General features: G+C 50.2%; 2 protein-coding genes across 2 annotated transcripts; both read right to left on the reverse strand.

The window, feature by feature from the left end:
* Nucleotides 1–3,405: 3,405 nt before the first annotated feature.
* Nucleotides 3,406–8,559, reverse strand: LOC135319159 (septin-12-like). The gene is made up of 4 exons (XM_064478153.1): nt 8,168–8,559; nt 7,975–8,070; nt 4,757–4,853; nt 3,406–3,901 (listed from the first exon to the last, which is right to left on the reverse strand). The coding sequence occupies exons 1-4, from the start codon at nt 8,351–8,353 to the stop codon at nt 3,846–3,848; spliced, it is 435 nt and encodes a 144-aa protein (XP_064334223.1). The 5' UTR covers nt 8,354–8,559; the 3' UTR covers nt 3,406–3,845.
* A 1,670-nt stretch (nt 8,560–10,229) lies between these two features.
* LOC135319160 (septin-12-like) lies at nt 10,230–12,485 on the reverse strand. The gene is made up of 2 exons (XM_064478154.1): nt 12,298–12,485; nt 10,230–10,414 (listed from the first exon to the last, which is right to left on the reverse strand). Exons 1-2 carry the CDS (start codon nt 12,458–12,460, stop codon nt 10,281–10,283), a joined length of 297 nt encoding a protein of 98 aa, XP_064334224.1. The 5' UTR covers nt 12,461–12,485; the 3' UTR covers nt 10,230–10,280.
* Nucleotides 12,486–13,092: the final 607 nt, after the last annotated feature.

Raw genomic sequence — 13,092 nt, forward strand, 5'->3', positions numbered from 1 at the left:
AGCTCATATTTTAAATGTAGTAATGTTTTCTGAATAGGGAATACATGCTTCTGGCTAACAAGCCATTCATGCAGCACAAAAGGAGACAGAGTGAGAATTAGGTCTCCTTCCCACTCTTGACCCCCAATCCCGTTGCCCTCCCTGGAAGCAGCCGTGGGTCCCAGGGTCTTCAGTGCCCTTCCAGATATTTCTGTCCCTGTGCTGCCTACTTCTATTGCTCCTTGTTCTCCTCTCATCAACACTTTTAGGCAATCAATCTGTCTGTACAAAGAGTCATGATAAGGAATTCAAATGCAGCACCTAACAGGCTAGTAGCTCAGTGATACAGCATATGCTTAGTAAGCACGAGGTCCTGGGTTCAGTTCAAATGCAACAACTGTGGGTCTGCCCTTCCCTACCTCTCTGTCCTCATTTCCTCCCATTCTCTCTTCTGGTTCATGCTGCTTCAGCCACACAGGCCTTCTATTCCCTGAATACTGCCAGCATACTCCTGCCCCAGGGCCTTTGCACTTGCAGTGTCCTCTTTTCCCTCTGTCTGGAATGCTCTGTCCCCAGATATGCCTTTATTTCTTCATGTTTTTATTCAAAATCTTCTTCTTAGTGAGCCCCCAGACCCCCTTCTTAACATTGCAACCCCCTCAACCCCAGACAGTCCTATCCCTCTTCAGTGCCTGACTTGGTGCCAGAGTACCCATCACAATCCAGCCTCCTCACATGTTATGTATTTGCTTTGTCTTTTGTCATCTTGCCCTACTCAGGTTCAAGCTTCTGAGGGCGGCCCATTGGTTTTGTTCTCTGCTCATCCCCCAGCCTCTGCAGCAGCACCTGGTGGGCCCTGGGAGTCTATTCCTAGCATGAACACAGAGCTGCCTTACTCTTTTTAAGGACCTTGTTCCTTATATTTCATGATGTTGTGGGCTGAAGAACCGCCCCCAAATATCCCCTGTTCCCACTCCAGACCCTGAACACATGTTCTTACCTTATATGATAAGAGGGACTCTGCAGATGTGATTAAGGATTAAGCTAATGATTTGGAGTTGGGGACGGGATCCTGGGTTATCCCCCTGGGCCCAATGTAGCCACAAGGATCTTTCAGAAGCAAGACTGAGGAAGGGACCATGAAACAAGGAATGACAGTGGCCTCTAGAAGCAGGTAAGAGCAAGGATATGGATTCTCCCTTAGAGCCTTCAGAGGCAGTGCAAGCCTGTTGACACCTTGATTCTGGCTCAGGGACATTAATTTCGTACTTCTGACCTCTAGAGCTATGAGAGGATAAAAATCTGTGTTGCTGAAGCCTCCTAGTTGGTGCTAATTTGTTACAGCAGCTGTAGGAAACGAATACATGGCATTTACTTTCCATTCCCCACCGGTGTTCTTTCCTGCAGTAGGTACCACTGTCAGTGGTTCTCAACTGGGGAGATTGTGCCCACAGGGGACATCTTTGATTGTCACAACAGGAGGGGCGGTGCTACTGGCACCTAGTGGGTGAGGCCAGGGATGCTGCTGGTTGTCTTACAAAGGACAGAACAGCCCCCACCACCCACCACAAGGGCTGACCCGGCCCCAGATGTCAATAGTGCCAAGGCTGTGAAATCCTAGTCTATTCGTGGGATCCATTCCTAGAAATGCAATTGCTGAACCAAAGGGCATGTGATTTTGAAAGGTAGATGGGGCCATAACCTTAACCTTGGAAATGAGTTCAGCTCATCCACAGTAATACTCCAACTGTGAGATGTTGTGCTGTGGATAGTGTGGGTCCGCACTGGCCCTGGGAGTTCCCCAGACCTGGAGTCAGCAGGTTTGTAAATTCAGTGGGTAAATAACTATGGGGCAGGTATTGCAGGATTCACTCACTTAATCACCAGGTCCTGAGTGCCTGTCACGTGTATGAAGCTTGTGTATCCCTGCCCTTACAGAGGTCCCACTGGACAATAGGGAGATTAACCAGAAAACCACATGACGTGTACACAGAGAGGGCAGCGAGTACATAGGCTTAGAGAAGTCAAGGAGGGTTTCAGGGCAGAGGTGACTTTGAGCTGATGTGATGATTAATTTTATGTGTCTACTTGCATGGGCTAAAGGATGCCCAGATGGCTGGTAAAACATTATTCCTGGGTGTGCCTGTGAGGGTGTCTCCGGAAGAGGTTAGCATTTGATTCAGTAGACTAAAGCAAAAAGAGTCCCCTCCCCAAGGCAAGTGAGCACCGTCTGGTCCACTGAGGGCTTGAATAGAACAAAAGAGGTGGTGGAAAGGTGACTTTACTGTGTGCTTGAGCTGAGACATCCACCCTCTGCCCTCGACCATCAGAGCTCCTAGTTCTTGGATGTTTTGACTCAGGCTGTGACTCACACCATTGTCCCCCCACCCCCCGATTCTCACGCCTTTAAACTTGCCCTGAATTACACCACCAACTTTCCTGGGTCTCCAGCTTGTAGACGGCAGATAGCAGGACTTCTCGCCACCTTCACCTAAGGAGCCAATTCCTGTAATATATCTCCTTACACACGCCCCACTGCTTCTGTTTCTCCGGAGAACCCTGACTAGTACACCCCACAGTCACTCACTGAATGCTCCCCACCTGCTCGTGCCCTCCAGGAGCTTGCATGTACCGCATGGGCTTCCGTGAAGTCCATTTCCTTTCCAGGGTTCCAGAGAGTCCCGGGGAGGGCACACACCCTGCAGGCACAGCCTCCACCCTGGACCTGTGCTCTCTTGTTACTCATCCCTGAGAGCTGTTTCTCCAGGGGTGGCAGGCACATTCTGTGAATTCCTCAATTTTGTCCACACAGCAATGCTGTGAGAGCCATAGTATCACCCCTACCTCCCTTTTTTTTTTTGCAGCAGGTGGGAAGGTAGGTAACTAGGTTTATTTATTTATTTATTTTAATGGAGGTGTACTGGGGTTTGAAACAGTACCTCGTGCATGCTAAGCATGCTCTCTACCACTGAGCTACACCCCACCCCATCCCCGTTTTATAGATGAGGAAACTGAGGCCCAGAAGAGTAAGTGACTTGCCTAAGGTTGAATCGCACAAAGTCAGTGGCAGGGTGGGGATTATCACATAGCTTCACCAGACTCCAAAGCTGGAGCTGGTTTCCCTCCTTCTGGTCTGCCGGGGGGGTTGAGGCAGAGGGGGAGGCAGGAGTGAGGGGGTGGGGGGTGCGGAACACACAGTTTTGGGAAGATGGAAAGTTTTAAGTGTTTATGACGCCATGTGCCAGGAGGTAGGGACTGGGACCGCAGAGCCTGATTTGGAACTTGACTCTGGTTCTGGGGCAGAAAGGGGCTGGTTGTCCAAGGGAGGCCCTCCCAGGTCTTCACGACTCCTGAGGGCCTGGGGTCTCATACTGTTACTTTAAAAAGAAACACAATTTTATTTGAGGATAGCTCAAAGAAGACATTTACAAAACACCTTTTGTTTTCAAAGCACAGCTTTTCCCAAAAAGCAATGTTCACCTTTAATACACGCTCTAGTATACAGGTGTGTGCGGGGGGTTGGGGGGTGCCATGGCGTCTGGGAGACCCTGGGCCCAGGGTGCTCCAGTGCTTAGCATTCATCGTCCGAGTTGTCCTGGGTCCACCGGCAGACCTTCATGGTCCGGGGGGTGGCCTGGGGACTGGCAGGGCTGGGGGCCGGGCCCGGGGCCAGGTTCACCCAGCCGGGCCCACGGGGCAGCACGTGGCTTTTGTTCAGTCTGAAGACACGGTAGTTCTCGTAGTGGATGTTATGGGTGATGTCCTTCAGGTCTTGGAGGTGGGTGCTGGGAGATGGGCGGCAGGACGGCTGGATTGACCACAGAATCCTCCAGGGCCCCCCGTAGCCCCCCGGGCTCCCCATTCGCTCACCGGATGAGCAAGTCTCTCAGGAGGGGGAACTCACAATGAGCCATGTTCTCCACTGCAAGACACCACCGAGCCCCTGAGCACGGCTCTGCCTGCAGCCCTGCCCTTGGCCTCAGCGAGCACACTGCCACCTGCCAGCCGCCCCGCCCCTCCCCGCACCTCCCGTGTTAGCCCACTTCCCTTCTCCATTCTTTCATTCATTCCAGCGCCCCCAGCCCTGGTACAGGTGGCTTCTACAAATAGTTGTTGAACCAAGGAACCCACTGATCATTTATCATTATACATTTAATAATGAGTGTAGGATGTTTATTATGCCACATATAATATGTGCTACTTCCTGCCTTTAACAGTTGTATCGGTAAGTCAGGGACTCAGGCCGGGGCTGCGTCTCCTCCACTTTCTGGCCTGGCCCTCAGCAGGCCCATCCTCTGCTCCCTTGGGTACCTCCCCCTCCTACCCTGCACATTTTCTTCACTCTACTTTTCCCACCTGTCCTTGTCTCATCAGCTCTGTGGGCACAGAAACCTTGCTGGTCCCCCTTTCACTGTACCCCTCAGGAACCACACATCGTGTGCCCGGCACTTGGTAGGCCCACAATCAATTCTGGTGAGCAAATAGGGCACCTTCTGGGTGCCGGACATCGTGCAAAGGAGTGGCTCTGACCCCTCTGACTGCCCTATGAGGTTGATGTTACAGTGATGCCCACCTGACGGTAAGGAAACTGAGGCCCAGAGAGTCAGGTTACCTCCCTAGGGCCTCTCAGCTGCACGAAGGAGATTGACCCCAGGGCTCTGTTTCTTGGCTCTGGGCTTAACTACACGGGGCTCTATGGTGGGTGTAAGGATGCCAAAGGCATGCGCGGCTTTTCAGTCCGTTCTCCCTGGGCCGTCCCCAGAGTCCCTGCACTGACCTTCAATGATGCCCCACTTCGTCTTCCGGCCCAGGACACATCTCCCATTCACCAGGTGCTCTCGGTCGGCCCCGACCACAGCAAAGGGGATCCGTTCCTGTGGGGAGGGGACAAGATGTGAGGGAGGGCTGGTCCCACTGGGGAAGTGGAGAGAGAGGACACCAAGGTAGGAACTTGAAAGGTGCTGTCCTTTGTGGGGAGAGAAAGTGGGAGAAGGAGCACAGACATCTAAAGTCAGAAGACACAAAGTCTAATCGGCGCCTCAGTTTCCTCATCTGTAAAATGGGAGTCACAACAGAACCCACGCAGGGCTTTGCGACTCTCTGGGAAGGGCTTAGCAAGATTAAGAGGTACGTAGAGTAAATCTTGGAAACCCAGTACTACTCAGAGTCGTATTAATGATATAATCCTGCTCTTGTCCCTATCTCTTACCTGTGAAACCATCAACCATTGTCATGAGGGTTAAGAGAGAGAATTTATAAACCAGTGGTTAGCAACCTATGGCTCCTTGGCCGAAACATTCAAGTTCATTCAGTCCCGCCCATTCATTGACTCTTTCCTGCTACTACCGCAGAGTTGCATAATTCCAACACAGACTCGTAGCCCACAAAGTCTAAAATATTTACCATCGTCTAGCCCTTCACAAAAGTTTGCTAAGCCCTGTGGAAATTCCAGTTGTTTACTTGTTCATGGCCAGAAAGGAAGTGGAGATTAAACTCCCAAGTGCTGAGCGGGGAGGGTAGAGCTCAGTGGTAAAGCGTGTGCTTAGCATGCATGAGGTCCTGGGTTTAATCCGAGTACCTCCATTTAAAAAAAATAATAAGTGAATAAATAAAAACCTAATTACCTCCCATGCCAAAACAAAGCAAGCAAACAAACAAAACCCCCCAAGTGCTGCATGTGGTTTGTTTTTGTCTCTAAGAATTAGGTTGTGATGGGGAATAAATTGATGCTAATAACAACTATCTGTTGCATACTTATTATATACCAGCCCGTTGTCAACCTTCAATCAATGTTACACATCTGGATGATTTATTGAAGTGTTAATTTGAATATATTCTCCTTCATTTCCCCCTAGTTCTGTTCCAGCTGTGGCCACGCTGCTGTCTTTGCCGGCCTCAGGACAGAAAGCAGGAGGTCAAGGTTCTTTGAATCTTTCACAGGAAATGCTGTTCATTGCTCCAGCGGGGAGTGGAAAGAGGGAATGTGAAAAGAAATTTGGTGCCAACTGGGAAGCAGGGCTTCCAAGTACAAATGTGCAGTTTGTGCACTGCACAAAGGCATCTGGCTATGAGGCTGTGTAGGGCTGAAATCCCATGCAAGGCCCCGTCTGTGAAGGAAGCTACTGCCTTTTTCTAATCCAAGCAGAAGTGCTGTGTAGGCTAACAGGGTCCCTGGGGGAGGTGGATGCCTCACCCAAGTGCTTTGCAGGATCCAGACAGACTGACAGAATGTACCACAAGGACAACAATATGGGGACTTGCAGTTGGAGTTCAGTTGATTCAGAGAAAATACTATTTTCCCTCGCCTCCTCTCTTCCTCTCTTTCTTTCTTTCCCCTTCTTTTTTCCTTTCTTCCTTGTAACAGCTTTACCGAGATATTATTTACATACCATAAAACTTGCCCATTTAGAGGTACAGTTCAGTGGTTTTTAATATGTTCACAAGATTGTGCAACCAACACCACAATCTAATTGCAGAGCGCTTTCATCGCCCCCAAGTGAAAACCCCTACACTTTAGCATTCGCTCCCCGTTTCCCCCAAACCTCCTAGCCCCTGGCAACCACGAATCTATTTTCTGTCTCAATACATTTGCCTATTCTGGACATCATGTAACGGAGTCATATAATATTTGGCTTTTTGGGTCTGGCTTTTACATTTTCAAGGTTTATCCACACTATAGCGTCTATCAGAATTTTATTTCTTTTTATGGCTATTCCATCAGATGGATGGACCACATTTATTTATCTATTTTTTTTTAAATGGAGGTATGACATTAAACCCAGGACCTCGCTCATGCTAAGCATGTGCTCTACCACTGAGCTATACCCAGCACCCTGTTCATCTATTTATAAATTAATGGACATTTGGACTGTTTCACTTTTTAACCATTATGAATAATTCTACTAGGCACACTTGTATATGAGTTTTTATGTTGACATAGGTTTTCTTTTTTTAAATAGCTTTATTGAGATACAATTCACATAGTCATGTTTTTTAAAATTTTGATTTATTTATTGTTTACTTGTCTCTTCTCTTTTGCGGGGGGAGGTAATTAGGGTTTTTTTTTTAAATGGAGGTACTGGAGATTGAACCCAGGACCTCGTGCATGCTAGGCATGCACTCTACCACTGAGCTTCACCCTCTTCCCAACACAGGCTTCATTTCTTATTAGAGTGGAAATGCTAGGTCACTAGGCTAGTGTCTAACCTTTGAAGAACTGCCAGACTGTTTTCTAAAGCGGATGCACCATTTGACATTCCCACCAGCAGCGCATGAAAGTTCCAGTTTGTCCAATTCCTTACTAACACTTGTCATTGTCTGTCATTTTGATAATCGCCACCCTAGTGGGCGTGGAGTGGTATCTTATTGCGGCTTTGATTTGCATTTCCCTCATGACTGATGACCGCGAACATCTTTTTCATATTCTTACTAACCATGTGTGTAAAATCTTTGGGGAAATGTCCATTCAAATCCTTTGCCCATTTTTTTTATACATATACACCCTTTATTTTGCATTCTCCTGGTTGTTAATGAGGTTGACCATATAGCCATATGAATTTTTTTCTATGAAATTTTTTCTTTCTCATTGATCATTTCTATTTTTCTTTTTCCTTTTTTAAATGGCGGTACTGGGGATTGAACCAGGACCTCGTGCATGCTAAGCATACACTCTACCACTGAGCTATAACCCCGCCTTTGCCCATTTTTAAATTGGCTTACTTGCCTTTTATTGTTGATTTGTAAGAGTTCTTTATATATTCAGGGTACAAATCCCTTATCAGATATCTCCTTTGCAAACACTTTCTCCCTTTCTGGGGGTTGTTGATATGACCTACTTCTTGAGTTTGTGGATGGATGGAGATTCACACCTGCTAGAAATACATGAACTTTCCCCAAGTTGTGAAGAGAGACGAATCTTCAGATGGAAAGCATGAGTGGAAAGCAAATCGCCCAGGCTCGGTCCCACCAGCCTCCCCACCTCCCACAGCCTCCTACCCGGATCTTGCTATTGAGGATCCTGTCATTGACGTCCTCATCGAAGCACTTCTGGGGGTACACCTCGATGCAGTGGGTCCTCAGGTTATGCTGGATCTGCAGACAGCACCTGGGTAACCTCAGCCCACCCTGTATACTTTGCCTGCTCCCCAACCCCAGCGACCCCCAGCTTGGCCCCAGGCGCCCAGATCACCCTGCGCCTGAAGGCCTCTCGTTCCTCAATGGTCAAGCTGTCAGCCCGGGCAATCACGGGCACCACATTCACAGTCTGGCAGAGGCGCTGCAGGAATTCAATGTCCAGGGGCCGCAGGCTGCTTAGGCAGGACAGTGACGGTGGCGAGTGTGTGAGTGAGTGAGGCGATGCCAGTTCGCAGCCCATGCCACGGACTCCTCCTCCTTCTCCTGTCCACCCCACGCAGATGGCCCTCCACCTGTGGGCCCAGCCACCTCACCAGTGTCCGGTGGGTGGCACGAAGTACACGCAGCAGTGCACCCGGGTGTCAGGGATGTGGCGCTGGCGGGTGATGAGAATCTCCTCCTGCAGGTACCGCTCGTACTGCTCATTGATGTAGCCCAGGATTGGGTCCCAGCTGGGGCAGGAGATGCCCAACCTCAGAACCTTGCCAGAAGCCCCCACCCCGGGTCCTCTGGGGAATCTCCTGTTAGGATGACCAATCGCCCAGTTTGCCCAGGATACAGGAATTTCAGTTTTGCACAACCTGAGGCCTTTGTTTACCTGAGTACCCTCCACCAACTCCTCTGCATCATCAGAGAGGCCCCTGCCCTTCTCCAGCTGAGGCCTCAGCTTCCTCTTCTGTAAAATGGGGACGATAAGAGCAGCTACTTTGTAAGGGAGGAGTGAGCATTAAAGGAGAGAAATGCTGAACCTGGTTCAAACCACCAGGGACTCTTGCCTGACTGTTGCAATGGTCTCCAGCCTCCTCTCCCTGGGTCCCTTTCCCTGCAGGACTACTGTCAACACAGCAGCCAAAAACATTCTTTTAAAACCAGGAGTCAGATCACCTCCCCTTTCTGCTCAGCCTCCAGTGGTCAGAAAAAAAAAAAAGCTCAAGTCCCTTATGTTGCCCTTCAAGGCCCTATTGGATCCCACTACTGATCCTGCCTGCCTGCCCCTCCTCCTCTCCCTATCACTCAGGTTCCCCCAGCCACCCCACCTCAGGGCCTTTGCACATGCCACCTTCTAGGCACATGCCTTGAACACTCTTCCCCTGCGTGTGCACATAGCTAATTCTTCTCCTGGAAGTCTTTGCCCAGATGTCACCTTTTCTGTGAGGTCTTCCTTGATCACTCCGCTTAAAATTGCACACCCCTACCCCTGCCCATTACAGCTCTGTACTTTCACTCCCAGAAGTGTACCGTGTGGGTGGTAGAGTTCAGGTTCAGCCTCCATACAGCTGACTAATTTTGTTCATCGATTGCCCCCACCCCCACTACAATGTACATTCCGTGGAGACAAGGATGTTCTTCGGCTCTGTTCGTTGCTGTATCCCTGTGTCTAGGACAGAGCTTGCACGTGGTAAGTGCTATGTGAGGCATTGTGTGCAGGGCTGGCTTTGTGGGAATGTGAATGGAGCCATTACACAGGGGTCTGGGCTTAGAAGGGCCCACGCAGGTCTGAACACTCTGCGGACGTAGTCTTAAAATTCTCAGTGCTTTTTAAATAGGGCCCTCCCATTTTCATTGCACTGGGTCCCACAAGTTGTGCAGCCAGTCCTGATTATGCATATATATGTGTGTGTGTGTGTCTTACATTGAGAGCCTTGAACAACTTTGCAAGGGGCGTGTCATCAGTTCCAAGTTACAAAGAAGGAAGCTGAGGCTCAGAGAGCTTTGGTGGCCAGTCCGAGGTGATGCAACTGGGAAGCAGTCTACCCAGGGGTCCTGACTCTGGACTGTGAGCTTCTAACCCCCTGCCACACCACAGCCTTTATTGAGCACTTACTGTGTGCCAGGCAGTGAGCTAAGACCTTCAAGTTACTTGACTCCCTTGGATCTGGGAGGGATGGTTGCACAAACCCATTGCATAGACAAATAAACTGAGCCTCAAAGGTGCCACAGCCAGGTGGCTCCCAGAGACCGGAGGGGCAGGGGCAGCCAGGGCTTGGTCTTCCCTCACCCCCCACCCCTGCTGAGGACCCACCATTTGTCATTGTTGATCTGGTCCCCGAAGCCGGGTGTGTCAGTCACGGTCAGCTTAAGCTTCACGCCCTTCTCCTCGATGACTGGGGGGGAGAGTGAAGGGGCAGAGGCTGGGCCTGGGTGGGTGGGGTGGAGGGAGGCGGGTCTCACTCACCGTGGGTCACCGACTGCAGCTGCAGCGTTTTGGGCGTGGGCACCCCCAGGCCTGGCAGGGTGGACTTCCACATCTTGGACTTAAAGAGCGTGTTCACCATCGTGGACTTGCCAAGCCCGCTCTGCCCTGTGAGGAACCACATGGCACCAACAATGGTGAATGGGTTAGGCAGTGTTTTGGAAGCTCTTAAATAAGCTGTTCTGGAAAGTGAACTGTTTGCTAAGTATCACACACTTACGGAAAAGTGTGTATTATCATACGTCTCCAGCTCAACGCCTCCCCCTACTTTTTTTTTAATGGAGATGCTGAGGATTGAACCCACGACCACGTGCATGCTAAGCATGTGCTCTACCACTGAGATATTATCCTCCTCCCTCATTTTTTAATTGAAGCAAGATTCATATAATAAAAAATTAACATTAACCACTTAAAGTGTACAATTCAGTGGCATTGAGTACGTTCACAGTGTTGTGCAACTACCACCTCTATCTAGCTCCAAAACATTTTCATCAGCCCAAAAAGAAACTCTATACTCATTAAGCACTTCCTCCCCACGCCCCCTCCTGCCAGCCCCAGGCAACCACACATCTGTTTTCTGGACATTTCATATAAATGGAATCCTGCAATATTGTCCTTTTGTCTGTGGCTCCTCCCTCTCAGCATAATGCTTTCAAGATTCACCCACATTGTAGCATGGACTGGTACTTCATTCCTTTTCATGACTGAATAATACTCCACCAAATGGGTGGACCATGCTGTGTTTATCCATTTATCCGTGGATGGGCAGGTCAAAGCATTTTTACATATAAAACAACCTGTGCGTGCAGCGCCAGATCAAGAGACACAACACACAGCTACCCCAAGCCCACTCCTGCCTCGTCTCAGTAACTATTAACACAGCTCCAGGGACAGGGACAGCCGCTCTCCTGACTTTATCAGCGGGGTGCAGTTGCTGCCCATCCTCGACATCTTTCATATCTGGCTTATTTTGCTCAGAGCTACTAGGCAAGTTTCCCCCAGGCTGCCTGGGCTTGTAGATGGTCCATTCTCCCTGCCCTGGGGGCTTCTCAAACTCTGCAGACCACGCCCCGCAGTAGGACACATCCTACATCATGGCTGGACACACCTCTGTGTGTCTGACTGAAACTGTCCTTTGGGCTGTGCTATCCAATATAGGTGATATTGCCTGGCTATTGCCAGCGGCAATATGGCCACCTGGCCAACGTGAATTGAGGTGTGCCATCGGTGGACAAGAACAAACCATATTTTGCAGGCTTGGTATGACATAAAGAACAAAAAGGATCTCATGAATAATGTTTTATATGGATTACATGTCAAGATGACAGTATTTAGAAATGTGTTGAGTTAAATAAAAAAGACAGTTAAAATTAATTTTTCCTGTTTCTCTTTACTTTTTTTTAAAAGGAGGCTACTAGGAAACTTAAAATTATGGATGTGGCTCCTAGTACCTTTCTACTGGGTAGCCCTGCCTTAGAATAATGCTCTTAGCTGGGGCAACACACTCTGACATTTTCTGTTCTATGGTATCCAGTTCATTTTTTTAGAAGTGTAGTTTTTGAGTTACAACATTAATTCTGCATATATGAAAATGCGATTCCAGATAAACCGACCCTTGGAGAACCTCCCTGATGCCAGGCACTGTGCCAGGTCAGATGAGGAAACTGAGGCAAAGAGGGGTCAGGGGACGTGCCCCAGATCACACACTGGTGGGCGTTAAGGCCTGGGACCAGGATCTGAGTCTGAGAGTTCCCCACTCCCTGCCATGGTCTCTCCTTTATTGCTCTGTTCGGGTTGGGGCTTCATGGGTGGTTTTTGTCTTTCAGCGACTCAGTGTTTCCCAGATTTTCAGCTATAGCCCCCCTGTGAGGTATAACTGTCAGGCCCACCTTACAGATGGGGACACTGAGGCTCCGAGAGGCGACACATCCAGGCCCACGGGGTGGCATCCACTGGTCTGTCCTCCCGTAAAAGCCCCTGCCCTCACTCACCCACCACCATGATGTTGAACTCAAACCCCATCTTCATGGCCTTGATCTTCAGTTGGTCCAGCACGGCCTCGATGCCCACGTAACCAAGCATCTCGCAGGATGGTGTCCTGGGGCTGGAAGGCCTTGGTGAGCAGGGGGAGGGGGGCTGCCTCAGGGGGTCCATGGGGCTGAGGAACAATGATGCCTGTCATCAGGGTTGGGTGGGGAGAAGGGGGTTGCTAGGGCTCCAGTGGAGGACCACCCAAGGTCTCGTTTCTGAGCCTTGACTCCTGAGCCCTGCTCACAGGCACTCCCATACTTCATGCCCCCTGATCTATGTGTTCCCCAAGTCCCACGGCCCGTGGGGTTTGGTGAGGGGTGTCTGGGGGAGCTGCATCTCAGGGGAGACTGAACTCCCTTTCTGAGGTGCACCAGCCCCAGGGATATGTCCCTCCTACACCCTTGGCCCAGGCAGGCTCCCTGCTCAGACACTTCCCCAGCAGACTGTGGCTGGCCTGGCAAAACCCAGGGGCTGGACCTGTGGGGGACGGAGAGCGAGAGAAGCAGCCTCGTGTAGCACCTGGTGGCCCTGGGTCCCTGTGGGAGCTTTGGGGGCTGCCCTGTCCTGGCAGACCCTGGTGTGTGTGGTGCGGGCGGGGGGAGGGTGACAGTTAACTGAAGAATCTGAGTTCCACCCTCTTCCTGTGACCCTGGTCCTGGGGGAGCTTCTCTGCAGCAGGGGGCCAAGGACTGCGACAGCTAAGCCACTCCTCCAGGCCCTTTCAGGTCCCTGCCCTGTAACCCTCACAATGATCC

The sequence above is a fragment of the Camelus dromedarius genome, chromosome 24 (genome assembly GCF_036321535.1).
Source record: "Camelus dromedarius isolate mCamDro1 chromosome 24, mCamDro1.pat, whole genome shotgun sequence".
NCBI classification, from domain to species: Eukaryota; Metazoa; Chordata; class Mammalia; order Artiodactyla; family Camelidae; genus Camelus; species Camelus dromedarius.